General features: G+C 40.3%; 1 protein-coding gene and 1 non-coding gene across 2 annotated transcripts; one reads left to right on the forward strand and one right to left on the reverse strand.

Annotated features, from left to right (window-relative positions):
* Nucleotides 1–5,349: 5,349 nt before the first annotated feature.
* On the reverse strand, nt 5,350–5,421 carry TRNAC-GCA. The gene has a single exon. It is a non-coding gene; the product is annotated as a tRNA-Cys (tRNA).
* Nucleotides 5,422–11,133: 5,712 nt separating this feature from the next.
* On the forward strand, nt 11,134–12,211 carry LOC122646391. Its single transcript, XM_043839941.1, has 3 exons — nt 11,134–11,691; nt 11,821–11,993; nt 12,089–12,211. The coding sequence occupies exons 1-3, from the start codon at nt 11,155–11,157 to the stop codon at nt 12,186–12,188; spliced, it is 810 nt and encodes a 269-aa protein (XP_043695876.1). The 5' UTR covers nt 11,134–11,154; the 3' UTR covers nt 12,189–12,211.
* The last annotated feature ends 1,600 nt before the right edge of the window (nt 12,212–13,811 follow it).

Genomic DNA, 13,811 nt, shown 5'->3' on the forward strand with positions numbered 1-13,811 from the left:
TGCATCTCTATACTATGTCATGCTTCAAAATTCCTTCGGCTGTTCATAAATCTCTAGACTCTATTAGTAGAGATTTCTTCTGGTCCAATGGAACTTCTAAAATGACTTCAACTATCTCTTGGAATTCTATATGCCTCCCTAAAAGATTCGGTGGATTGAATGTCAAACTCTCAGCTCAAATGAATCTTGCCCCTTTAGCAAAAAAAGGATGGGAACTACTTAATCCTTCTTCTTTCTGGGGTAAGTTGATGAAACAAAAGTACTTTCCCTCTACCAATATCCTTGAGGCCACTTGCCCATCTTCGGCTTCTTGGGGTTAGAAATCGGTGTGTTCATCTAGAGATCTCCTTAGAAAAGGGCTTTTCCACAGGGTCGGTAATGGTTCAACCATTAACCCTTGGCATGACTTCTGGATCCCTGAGAGTCCTCCACCCGCTGCCCCTTATCCTTTACTAAGAGATGCCCCAATTACGGCTGCGGAGTTCATCGATCCCAGTTCTCGTTCTTGGAATAGAGAGAAGGTGTTCTTTTGGTGGCCCCCAGACATGGCTTTTAGAATTTTAGCTATACCAATTCCCATCTTCCCCTCTCCTGATAAAATCATTTGGGCTGCAACTGCTAATGGTTGTTTCACAATTGCTTCGGCTTATAGTATTGCCATCAAGGGTCTTGTTTACAATCTGGAGACTACTTGGCTGAAAGTTTGGCACCTTCCTACTGTTCCCAAAGTTCAGCATTTGATATGGAAGATCCTACATCAAAGACTTCCCCTACCAGACCTGCTTATAAGAAGGGGTGTCAATGTTAACCCGATCTGCCCCTTGTGTCAATCTCAAGATCAGTCCACCAATCATCTCTTTTTAGAGTGTCCGATTATTCAGCATTTGTGGCATCATTCTGGTTTGTAGCATCAGCTTAGTGACCAGCAGTTCACAAATATCATCCTTTTCTTCATCAAGAATCTGCACATGAGAAACCGTGACAGTATTATCAGAATGGCCTACTTCTGCAACATCATCTGGCATATTTGGGTTGGTTATTGGGATTTCATTTTTAGGAACCAATCCTTCAAGCATGATATTATTCTCAAGAGAGCTATAAATGGGGCAAAGGATCACTGTAGGTGCAGCGGACGGAGGGTCATTGGCGTGCACCCGGGGGAAAGAAGGAAAATGGAAAATTAGAGTCGCCACCTAGATTTAGGGTCTAGGACCCATGAATGGTGCCCCTCCTTTGCAAAAGGGATGCTAAATTAACTCCAATGACTCAATGGATGGTCTGCCCCAGATCTCTGGGTAAGTGTCAAGTTACGGGCTGGGAAGGTGTTAGGCACCCAGCAACCGCCCGGCTGACGGTCGATCTTCCTATACCAAACTTTGTTGTGTACTATTGTGTTATACATATTATACACCTAACTAAACTAATTTTTTTTGAAGATTTTTTATTATCTTGATTGAAATTTATGAACTTAATTAGGCTAATTAAGATTAATGTTTTAATCCTAATTATTATCACTAGGCTAGATGATTATGTACATTATGCATCTTAGTTAAGCTAATTAATGGATTTTACCTAAATTAGACAGCCTAACTCTATGGTCAAAAACATGGTTGACTATAAAAAGGAAAACCAAGTTTAATTATATCATGGAGAAGGACAATCATTGATAAGCAAAACAGTTCATAGGTCAAAATAGCCAAAAGTACGAAAATGCCACTGAAGGGCCAAAATATGTACAAAGGCATGAAATCATATTTAAATGCTGTAAATAAGCAAAACATGATTAAATAATATTAACATCATGCATTTGGATCATCAAAAGCGTGCTAAGGAAATGTGGGGTGGTAAAAATTACCAAAATACCCCTATTATGCAAACATGCAGAAAATGCATGATAATTCATGAAAATGCTGGCTTATGCTTAAAACATGTTTATTAAAGTTAAAACATGCTGCAAAAGTAGCAGGAGCCTTTCTGGGGTCCTAATTAAGGTTTGGTTGCAAAATGACCAAAATGCCCCTTAGGCAAAATGGTAAAGTGTCAAAAAGACATTTAGAATCATTGTAGGCATCGAAAGTGATGTTAAACATCCTAAAATGACTGAACACACCAAATGATATTTCAAGAATGATAGTTTGGGCCCGTATTTAGTAAATTATCAAAATGCCCCTGGAGGGCGAAAATGACTTTTTATGCATATTTATCAAGCATGATGGTCATGTATGCATATGAAAACATCCTAAAACATTCTAAAACAACATGTCATGCATAAAAACATTTTTTCTGATTTTCCAGGATTTTTCATTATAATTAGAAAAATGACATTTATATCCCTAAATGAGGTGGGGAACACATATAAAAAGGATCAAACATGCATGACAGTGCATAATAATTCCATAAAATCAAGAATGATGAAATATGCATCCTATTATTTTTTTGTAAATTTTTATGCATTTATACTATTTTTAATATTTTCTGCAATGCTGAAAAAGAAGGAAAAACAAAGAAAAATACAAAATCCCCATCACAGATCCGAATTGGATCAAACCAGAGCCCATTCCTACTAATCAAAGCATCATCTTTAACATGGTCACACTAACTTTGTCCAAATACCCACCCACATGATCAGGTTTTACGAAATCCAAAATCCTTCACAGGGGCAAAAAATGTCACAAAAACAATGATTTGGAGCTTGAGAAAATTAACGAATATCAAACATAGTGATAAGCATCATCCCTGAAAATTTCATAATTTTATCACTCTTGTATTTTTTTTAACATTTTTATAACTGACAAACAACCTTTGTTGTAAAGAAAATCAAAACAAATGCTTAAAAATAAGTAAAAAATATGGGAAAATACCTTGAAGCATGGAAGTGCCTAGGCTCAGGTTGAGTAACCTTTTGTGACCTTAAATAGTTGCCGGAAACCTCCAAAAGCCGCTCCGAATGTGGTTGCTCCAAATGGCAAGAGTGGTGAAGAAGGGGTATTTACGGAATTTTATATCAGTAATGAAGCATAACCTATGGATGAGAAAACCATGGTTGGAAAGAGGGGATCAAGGACTGTGTGAAGGTAATTTTTCACTAATTTTTCTCCATTCCTAGACATTCCAAATGGCCTCCTATTTATAAGAGAAAATCTGTTCGAGGAAAGGTCTCAAAGACAATTGGGGCCTTAATGGCTGGGGATAAGGTGAGTGATGGGCTCGCTGGGTTTGCGTGTGCTTAGGCCTGCTGGGCAGCCTAGGCCGGTGCAGCCTTACCCTGGCTCAGGCAAGTGGGAATGGGGCCATGTCTGACTCAGCCTAAATGGTGGGGGCTTGTCCCCTGCCGACAGTCCAGCTGGGTCGGGTCAGGCCGGGTTCATACGGTCGGGTCAATCCGGTCTGACTCGGGTTTGTCAACTTTTTATTTTATTTTTCTCTCTTTCTTAAAGATTCCATTTTAAAGGTCCACATTCAAATATTGATATCTCCTAATCCATGTGGCCGATTTTGACGCGCCACATATTGCCGCGAAGGTCTCAACCCGTAATTTCCATCCGTGTGGCAGATATGGCTGGATTTTGCCTAAAAATGGCACGGATATAGAGGAAAACACATAAATGGTGTTTCACACTGATCAAGGTCCAAATGATACCAAAATTACATGAAATTTTACGTGTAAGCACAATATGACCAAATAAAGTTATCCAAATGATTTCAAGTCACATCGGGTGGCTCGGGTACCAAGAACCATACCAGGGGTAAAACGGTCATTTTCACAAAAGTTACCCGATTTGGCCTAAACTTTACGTGAAAGCTTAATATGATCAAATGAGGTCATCCAAAGTATTTTGGACTAAATCGGGTGGTCCAGATATCGATAACCGTGCCAAGGGTAAAAAGGTCATTTTCATGAAAGGTGTTGGATTTGGGTGAAACTTCAAATGTGAACTTAAAATGGTTAAATACGGCTTTGTTAAGGGTTTAGGCTCTATTTGGGACAGTTTGTTTACAAAAAGTGGGGTAGGGGTAATTTAGTAATTCTTGTCATTCAGTCACCACACGAGTTACGTCCTTGACCATCATTGCCAAGACACACTTCCAAGGTGTCAAAATGTGGTGTCTACAATCACATTCCTTTTTTTCGTAGTAGTGAACAGCGAACTTCTAGACTTATTAGGTGGATTCCTCCTCCAGCTCTCTTTGTCAAGTTCAATGTCGACGGCGCAAGCAAGGGGAACCCTGGTAGGGCAGGTATTGGTGGAGTTTATCGAAGCTCAGAAGCATCTTTCATCTGCTGTTTCGCTATTGGCATTGGGTGGAATTTTGCGCTTGTAGCTGAGGCACTAGCAGTTCAAAACGCCATCACCTTGGCTCTCTCCTTAAACATTCAGCATTTGATCATTGAGAGTGACAACCTTCTTGTGATCAACATCCTCAACAAGGTCACTGTTGCATTACCATGGCGGATTGCGTCTATCCTAGCAGATTGCTCCCGCCTCGCTCTTATGTTTGAAGATATTCATTTCAAGCACACCCTCAGAGAAGGCAACACTGTGGTAGACTGTTTAGCTTCTTTTGGGGCCTCTACACAGGATCATTTTGTTTGGCATCACTCCTCACCCCACTATTTAAATCTTCTTCTGTACTCTGACTACTCTGGAACATTGTTCCAACGCTAATAAAGTCTCTTTACCTAAAAAACAAAAACCAGTGTCTCTGCATGAGCTGTTGATCTCTGCTCTGGTAGTCAGTTTAACTTCTCAACTTTCATAGATAAAAGAGAGCATGGGTTTCCATTTCCTTCTTCATGAAAAAGCTGCATGCAAACCAACACGTGTCCAATATTCCCATCTTCCACGTTTAATGGCGCACGTGATTTGTGGAATGCGACCCCCACCGCACCCCACTTCTAGTGGGCCCCACGTAGACTCATATTGTCATGTGACTAAACCTTATCTTACGCTCTCTCACATCTCTACGTCGGTGAGGTTTCGGTGTGCATGTCATGCGGGACAGAAACAACTCCCACTTTTAAAGGAGGGTCGAGTGTGAGTACTTCCTATGGCTCTCACTCACGGGTGCTTTCGCACGTTCTTATACTTGGTATAATACCGATTTTGTCCTCCATCTTGCAACAGAAAGATTGAAGAGAGTGAAGGGTAATTTTGGTACAAAAATATTGGAAAGTGGTAAGCAAACTCTTTAGAAGGATTTTTTGTTTTTTTTTGTTTTTTTTTTCTAGGATCCAAAACCAAGGAAGATTGGAATAGAAAGCCTCCCTTTCTCATAAGGATCCAAGGTAAGATGTCCTCTTTCTCTTACATACAGTTTTTTTTTGGGGGGGATTAAAAAAACAAATTTAGGGCCCAACCGGGTTCGAACCGGTGACCTCTTGATCTGCAGTCAAATGCTCTACCACTGAGCTATGGACCCTTATTTATGAAAATGGGATTGGCACATGTACTGATTCTTACTTTTTTTTTTTTTTTTTTTGGATGAGTGTAGTGATGCTTACTTAAGAAGTAAATAATAGGATAAAACGTTTACCAAAAAAAAATTAAATATGAGGGAGAAAGAACGTCATTCGGTCGCATTAGACATGCCATCCCTATGCATTGACTGACACAGGGACGTGTGAAATGATCACTGCATTTTTGGTCATTTTTAGGGTTCCAAGGGGTGTGGCAGTCATTTTGCACCACCCTGTGTCAGGGTGTAAGAGCAGCGTACGTTGTGCGACCATGTGGCATTCTCTTTCCCAAAAATATAAATAAATTGTAATTTTAGAGCATATATGTAGCATTCATGAGTCCTACGAATATTATATGTAATATATTTATCATGCATTCATATTCATGCATGGGTGACAGAAAAGTTTAATTGCAACTTGAAATTAAACAAGTAAATTATAATACAAGTCATGAGACCATTTGAATCTACAAATTAAAAATAAAGAATTGAAATAGATAAAGGAAGGGTTTGGAGGGGATGAATCAGAATTTGAGGCGCTTATGTTGGAACTGAGAGTGAGACATTGCACCTGAGTAAATTCTACTAAATTTATATATTATACTTCTTTCCTATAATGGTTTTTAATTGATCCCTTATCTCAGGTCACAATGATGCCAATCCAGCAGAAAAACAAGACCACAGCCTCTCTCTCTCTCTCATATATATATGGAAAACAGTTTTCTATCTGGGAGTGTGGCCTACACTAGCACTCCCATGTGTCTATTTCTCTCCTCTTTAAAATAAAGGGGCAAAAGATGTTTTTACATATGGGGAGGAGAGAGATAGACTCATGAGAGTGCTGGTGTAGGCCACACTCCCGGACATAGTTCTTTTTCCCCTCATTTATACATACTATAATGTATAGTGGGTCATACCAAAACTTAAGAAGAATTCAGAAGATCGGTGCTTGATATTGGTGGAGGAAGAGTAGTGACAGCAACCACACAATCTATGGAGCGTATTGTGCAATGGGAGCCTCCACAACCGAATTGGATTAAAGTGAGTTGTGATGCTTCTTTAAAGCACAATTCTGATTCAGGTGGTTGGGGTTTGATCTTTAGAAATCATCCCGGTGAGGTTATGCGTGCTGTTTCTATGCCTTCTCATTTTCATACTGCTGTTGAGGGTGAAGGTTTGGCAATACAGTCAGCATTATTGGATGGGATTTTTGAAGATTAGCGTTGTTTGGTGGTGGAATCAGACCAACAGGCTGTTGTGAATTATCTACATCACAGTGATGTCTCTCCTCCTTTAACTCTTAAGTCTGTTTTGGATGATATTCATCATTTATCATCGTATATTACTGGTTATATTTTTCTCTTTTATTTCAAGGGAGCAAAATAGCATGGTTGACTCCCTGGCAAGGAAGGCACTGTCAGTTGTGCGTACGATAGTTTGGCCTGTTTCCGATCCATGGAATATGGTCCATCCATGTGTAATACACGATAGTATCAATAAATCTGTTACTTCCTACCAAAAGAAAAAAATGTATAGTGGGTCATATGATCCTATATCACTTCTACATGCAATGTTGGACTTGGCAAGGGCAAGGGACGAGGTATTCGTGAACCGGTGAAAGTCTTAGAACAAATATCACGGAAGCCTTAGAACAAATATCAAGGAGGTCTTAGTTACGAACCATCTGAAATACTAAAAAAAGAAGATTCTTCATATGGGTATAGTTCATTAGTTTGGATCCTCTAAACCGCGCAATAATCGCCTTACCCCTGCCTGAGTGGGTGTAAGGCGGTCATTGCATGCAGCCTTGTGTCTGTGCAGCACGACGCTAGTCGTTGAGGATCTGGATCCATAGTTCACCCGAAAACCTGCTAGGGTGCGCCCCATTGTTTTAACATTAAATGTCTTGTATGTTCTTCAATCACCTAACTTAATTATCTTCCATTAATAAAGAAGTTATATCTATTTGTACTCTCCATAAATTATTTCCCAACCACAACTTCTAAACTAGAATGTGTCACTTGTTACACCAAAGGCATCTTCTTCTTCTTCTTCTTCTTCTTCTTCTCACCTCTGTTGTTCTTAGAATCTTTGAAAAATAAGGATCGATGATCAAGACATGAAGAGATAAGACAATGAATTGATTCTGGAATGGACACTACTAGAGATGCAATGCATGGAATTGCTATGGATGATTTTAGTGAGCAGGGTGCATGAATTCAGTTAGATTCTAACACTCATCATTATCGATTAAATCACTCGATCCCCATACGAGAATTTGCAGTGACAAATAGTTTGTAAATTAATGAAGAAGAAGAAGATGGTTTGTAACAAATATATTACTTTTACTTTTTAAAGGGATTTTCTTATTAATTAATGGTTAAAGGTATCAAATAATTGTAACATTACTTTTTACCCTTTCAGTGTAACACTTTTTTTTTCCTGTTCTGTTCTGATGAGGACTGTATATCTTATCATTTTTTCACATGAGTATGCGAAAAATATGCAAAACAATGACAACTTTTGATAATAACATACGGATAAGTCACTTTCAATTTATTTTGAAAATCTAATTTTACCCTTGAGTTAAAGAACTCATGGGAATATGACAAGGTCAATGTCAAGTTTTAACATAGCAATCGATGTGTTAGTTAGACAGTCCCTTATCAAGAAAAAACATATTACTATGTGTGAACAAAAACATATGACCGCTTAGAATGACATTTTTATAGAGGAAATACTTCCAAAGCAGGGATTTCGATCTAGATGGATGAATATGGTCCTGTCATGCATTAAATTTGTCCAATACAAGCTTCTTACCAATGGGACAGCTTGTGGCTCAATATTTCCCTCACGAGGGATAAGGCAAGGAGACCCTATCTCTCGGGCTATATTTATTTTATGCTCCCAAGCGTTGAGCTCCTTTATCTCCAAATCCGAGGAGAGTAATCTCATTAAGGGCATCAAGGTTCGTAGCCAATCTCCCTCTATTTCTTATTTGATGTTTGTCGATGATTGCATCTTCTTTTCAGAGCTTAAATTTAAAAGAAGTGAATCACCTCAAATCATTCTTGGAGACATATTGTACAGCAAGTGGGCAAGCCATAAGCTTGAAGAAATCCTCATTGACATTCAGCCACAATACTCCATCCAAGTTCAAGAGATGATTCTCCAAGATTTAAAAATCCCATACAATGATGGTCCATCCAAGTAGCTTGGCCTCCCTACGGAGTTTGGCACCTCATCAAAAGCCCAAGTCTTCATATTTCAATGATAAAATCTCTGATCAGTTCCAAAAGTGGAAGTTCCGCTTACTCTCTCATGCTGGCAAAGAGATATTGCTTAAATCTGTGGCATTTTCAATGGCCAACTTTGAAAGTTCACACTTTAAACTTCCAAAGTCCCTACACACCTAGATTCGATAATCATCATCCAAAATCTTTTGGGAACAAGTCAAACAAGATGCAAAGATTCACTAGATTTCCTGAGTTAGGATTTGCCAATCAAAGGAAAAAAGAGGTCTTGGATTTAAAGACGTAGCTCTCCATAACTCCGCTCTCCTCTCCAAAGTGGCATGGTGCCTATGGAGCCAACCGAACACCTTGCAGGCCAAATTTATCAAAACTATATATTTTCCCAATTCGGACTTCATGGAAGCACCTATAGGGCACCAACCCTCTTGGACTTGGGGCAGCTTGTTGGGAGGAAGAAAGATTCTAGCTGAAGGCCTCATACGGAAAATTGAATCAGGTAAATCTGTGAACATTTGGGGCGACAAATGGATCCCCACATTAAAAGAATTCAAGCTTCACTCCCTTAAACTGGCCAACTATAACCTTGCAAAGGTTTCTGATCTCATCAACCAAGTCCATAGAATCTGGAATGAAGACCTTCTACATTCACTCCTTCACCCATCAGAAGTTCAAGGAATCTTATCTATCCAACTTAGTATCTTCCCTGTGGACGACTATCAATATTAGGGTGCTGCTAAAAATGACATGTTCTTTGTCAAAACAACTTATCATATGCTATCCAACAAGGCCATGGTTTCCAACCATACTTCACCATCCTCATCAAATTCCTCTTCATTAGAGCCAAGCTAGTTCACGAATCGATGTGAAAGCGTATATGGAGCTACAAAACTCTTCAAAAATAAGGAATTTTCTTTTGGAGGGCATGTGCGAAAGAACTAGCTTCGGGCGAAGCTCTTAATCACAGGCATATCCCTATTGATCCAGCTTGTCAAAGATGTGGAGCCATTTCTGAAACAACCGACCACATCATTTTAGGTTGCTCCTTTGGTCAGGCAGTCTGGTTTACTTGCAATGTCTCATATGTAGCTCCCGATGTTTCGTAACCAAAGCTTCATATCTAGTTAAAGAGTTGGGACTCATATCAGGTTGATTTGAAAGCTAGGTACAAGGAGATCTGTGGTTTATGCTCATTCCTATATATATTAGCACATCTGGCTTGCGGAAAGAAAAAAAAAACAATATGGTTTTCAAGAGGGAGAATTGGTCCCCCATTAAAGTTGCTTTAGCTGCACAAAGAGCTCACTCAGAGTATGTCTAGGCTATTTTCACAACCTCATCTCCTCTAATGATATGTCCATCTTCTTAGGTTCACAGATGGCACCCCCTTCCTGTCGGGACCATTACAGTAAACTGTGATGCAGCCTTCCCTTCCACCACAATTCAGAGAGGTATCAGATTTTTAGCTCGTGACTATGAAGGATCATGCGATTCACACTTCTATACTACATGTTATTTCTGAGTGCAAACAAGTAAAGATGGAAGTTTTCCACATTGTTCGGGATATTTGAGATATTATTCCCCCTTTTGTTGTAGTTTCTTTTCACCATGTTATCAAGGAATGCAATTTGATTGATGATTCCCTATCCTAGAAGGCCCCATGGTTGTCGCACATGATGCTTTGGCCACACTCTATTCCTTGGCTCTAAAACATGTGTCTAGACTAGAGGATGCCTCGGGCTTGTATCAAAACCCTTCTGAATAAATTTGTACCTAACCAAAAAAAATTCTAGACTAATCGAAGGGTGTTTTGGTAATTGCACTACTCAAGCCATCTTCATTCAATTTGGATCCTCTATTGCCGAGCTGCCCGACAGGACCATGCTGCCTAGACATGGTGAGGCATGCAATGACTGCCTTATCCTTCCCCGAACACCTAACCCGAGTAAGGGTAAGGCGATCATTACGCACCTCACCATGTCTGGGCAGCACGGTCCTGCCTCGCAGCTCGGTAGTAGAGGATCTGAATCACATGCACTCAGGTACAAAAAAAAAAAAGGTCCTTTATGGGTCCTTCCTATACCTAAACTCCACGTTGCAATAATCACATCTTTCTCTCTCTTTCACGGTCTCTTCGTGACGCGTGGAAAGTGCAAAGTCTTTAAAGAAGAGGAGACTAGAGGGGGGAGTCCAAAGAAAACACAGTAACACTCCACCTGGACACAAAAAGCCGTCCCCACCGGTATCGCCTCATGCACTCTCACGTGTACTACTTCACACGCGTCAACCACTCCAACGCCGTCACCCTATCTAACGGCGCCATCACAGCCCTGTAATGGGCTATATAAAGCATGACCTTTCAAACACGAACACTAGGAAGTTCCAGCACTTCTGGTGAGTTCCACTTCCACTGACTTTTCTGTTCTCTCTTTTTTTCTTATCAGCAATGAAAGCTACTCTTATCAGGACCGGTTCGTCACCGGTTCAAGCCTCCCTGATCCCCGGTTCACCGAAGGTTTCTTTCTCCGCTTCAGGCATTGATTCCGTTACGTCTGCACTGTTCTCCGGCGCTAACAAGAAGTCGTCGTCGCCGCCGTTGCATTTGGAGATCAAGGACAAAAGGACTATCCGGCGAGCGATGTCGGAATCTGACGTGGCATGTCCAATGAAGAAAGACTCCGGCAGGTTTTCTAAGTTATCTGGCGCCGGATCTCGGTCTTTTCCGGCGAATATTCTTGAAGAAGAGGAGGAAGAGATCTGCTATGGTGACGTGGATGACTGTGGTAGGTCGTGGAACGTATTTGTGACGGAAGATTTGGATTCCGTTGGTGGTGGTACAGGCAAAGGAAAAAAGATCGGCGGCGACGGCGGTAGTAGTGGTGGTGCCGATCAGAGGAAAATCGGTGCTTATTATCAAAAGATGTTAAAAACTAACCCTGGAGATCCACTTCTTTTAAGGAATTACGGACAGTTCTTACATCAGGTACTAGGAATTCCAATAATTCGATCATAAATCCATCAATCTTAATCCAAGTTCACGAAGTCTCTGCTTTCGACTTCAGATTTCGTTTTTTTTTTCTTTGTATTGATGTTTGATTTCTCTGTTTAATAGGTGGAGAAAGATGCAGTGAGAGCTGAAGAATACTATGGAAGAGCCATTTTAGCGAGTCCAGGAGACGGTGAAGTGTTATCTCTGTACGGGAAATTGATTTGGGAAACCCAAAAAAATGAAACCAGAGCCAACAGTTATTTCGAACAAGCTGTTCAAGCCTCCCCTAACGACTGGTACGAAAATTCACTCAATACGAATGAAGAAGATAATTTGCCGTTTTTTGGTTTGGATTTTAAAGTTTTTTGGGGTTTTCAAATGTTGATTGCAGCTTTGTGATGGGATCGTATGCACACTTCCTATGGGATGCAGAGAAAGACGATAAAGGTGAAGAAGTAAGCACAGCTGCTGTTTTGGTGGAGGCCTTCTGACAGACCTCCTTAGATCTCTCTCTCTCTTACAATCTAACAAAGAAGGGGTAACCATTAATCCATATTTAATAACACAAATATAAACAGAAGTTAAACAGAACTATTATTGAATCAGGGAGAGAGAAAAAGAGAGTAGAATGGCATGGAGATGGTAGAGTTTGTAATTTGTTTTTGTTTTTTTAAAAGTCTAACTGTGTAATTGTGAAGGTTTGTAAACAATTTCAATGGAAGGTGCCATTAATAATAATAATTTTTCTTCACTTTCTTTTTAAAGATAGAGAAGCAAAGAAAGTCAACTTTTAAGCTATAGATTGATTTTTGACGAAAGTTTACTCTGTAACGGATCATGAGACTGACTAGTGAGTATTCTATCCATTTTCTAGGGTTGTGAATCTTACACTCGTGAAATAAGAAATCCTACCCCGTGTTGGATGCCCCAGTGTACGTTCTCATTGGCCCTTGCATGGGTGTAGGGACCATGCAGTTTGGCTGGCAATGATGTACCTTTTATTGGAAAAAAAAAGTACTCTTATGTGCGAGCGTATATACACATTGCACCCGATACAAAGGGAGGCAAAATGACTACGCTGCTCCCATGAAATTCAGAAATGCCCTCCCTTCATGATTCTTTTCTTTTGTTTGTTTTGGGGATTGAATGAAGGTTGTGTAGCACTAGTACCCAGGCACAAGAAGGGTGAAATGACCACCTTGCGAACCATGAAATGAAAAAATCCCACCTGTATTGGATGCCCACGTGTATAGTATCATTGGCCCTCGCACAGGTACAAGGGCAACACAATCTGGCAATGATCTCCTTCCTTTGGTTTTTTTTTTTTTTTTTTTTTTTTGGGGGGGGAGGGGGGGTGGGGTGGGGTGGGGCGGGGGGGAGTGGGGAGAAGAATTCTGTGGGAGAGCGTAGCACTGTGTACACTCTCATTGGTTCTTGTGTTGTTGGGGCCACGCAGCTTGGCAATGATCCCCTTCCTGTGTTTTTTTTGGGGAAAAGAACTCTATATATGGGGACAGTGTGCTTGCACCCAAACATGGTGGGGGACAAAAATGACCATTCTGCCCCTCATGAAATTTAGATATGTTGTCCCCCAGGATTCTTCCGCATGCGCAAAGGCCACGCTCTCCGATAACAAAAATATGTACTTTCCTTTTTCTTTTCATATAGGTTGTCTTCTCCAGAATGGACCATGGTTTTTCTGGCCCCTTGGATTGGTGATTTGGGTGTGTTCTGGTCTTCTAAATTTTCCATGTTATACATGGGGGCTTTGGATATTTGGACAATGATCATATTCGTACATAAGCTTAAGAGAGATCTCACTCCCAATCCCCAAAACCAAACACTTGAGCATTTGGTATCTCCCACCCATCTCATTTTGGGGACCTTGCTTTCTTGATTCTCAGATTCCAGAATCCTAAGAAAATACGACCGGGTTAAAAAAGGGCATAGCCAATAAAAAACTGTAATTGAGAATCTTTAACTCCAGAAGAATATGGAGAAGCTGGATTGCCTCCACAAGAGGCCCTTGCCCGTGTCTCTGGATTAGGCACCCAAAATTCCAAATGAAATAATTCATTTGGGAGTTCAAGCCTTTAAAAAAATGGGATTTCAAG

The sequence above is a fragment of the Telopea speciosissima genome, chromosome 11 (genome assembly GCF_018873765.1).
Source record: "Telopea speciosissima isolate NSW1024214 ecotype Mountain lineage chromosome 11, Tspe_v1, whole genome shotgun sequence".
NCBI lineage: Eukaryota > Viridiplantae > Streptophyta > Magnoliopsida > Proteales > Proteaceae > Telopea > Telopea speciosissima.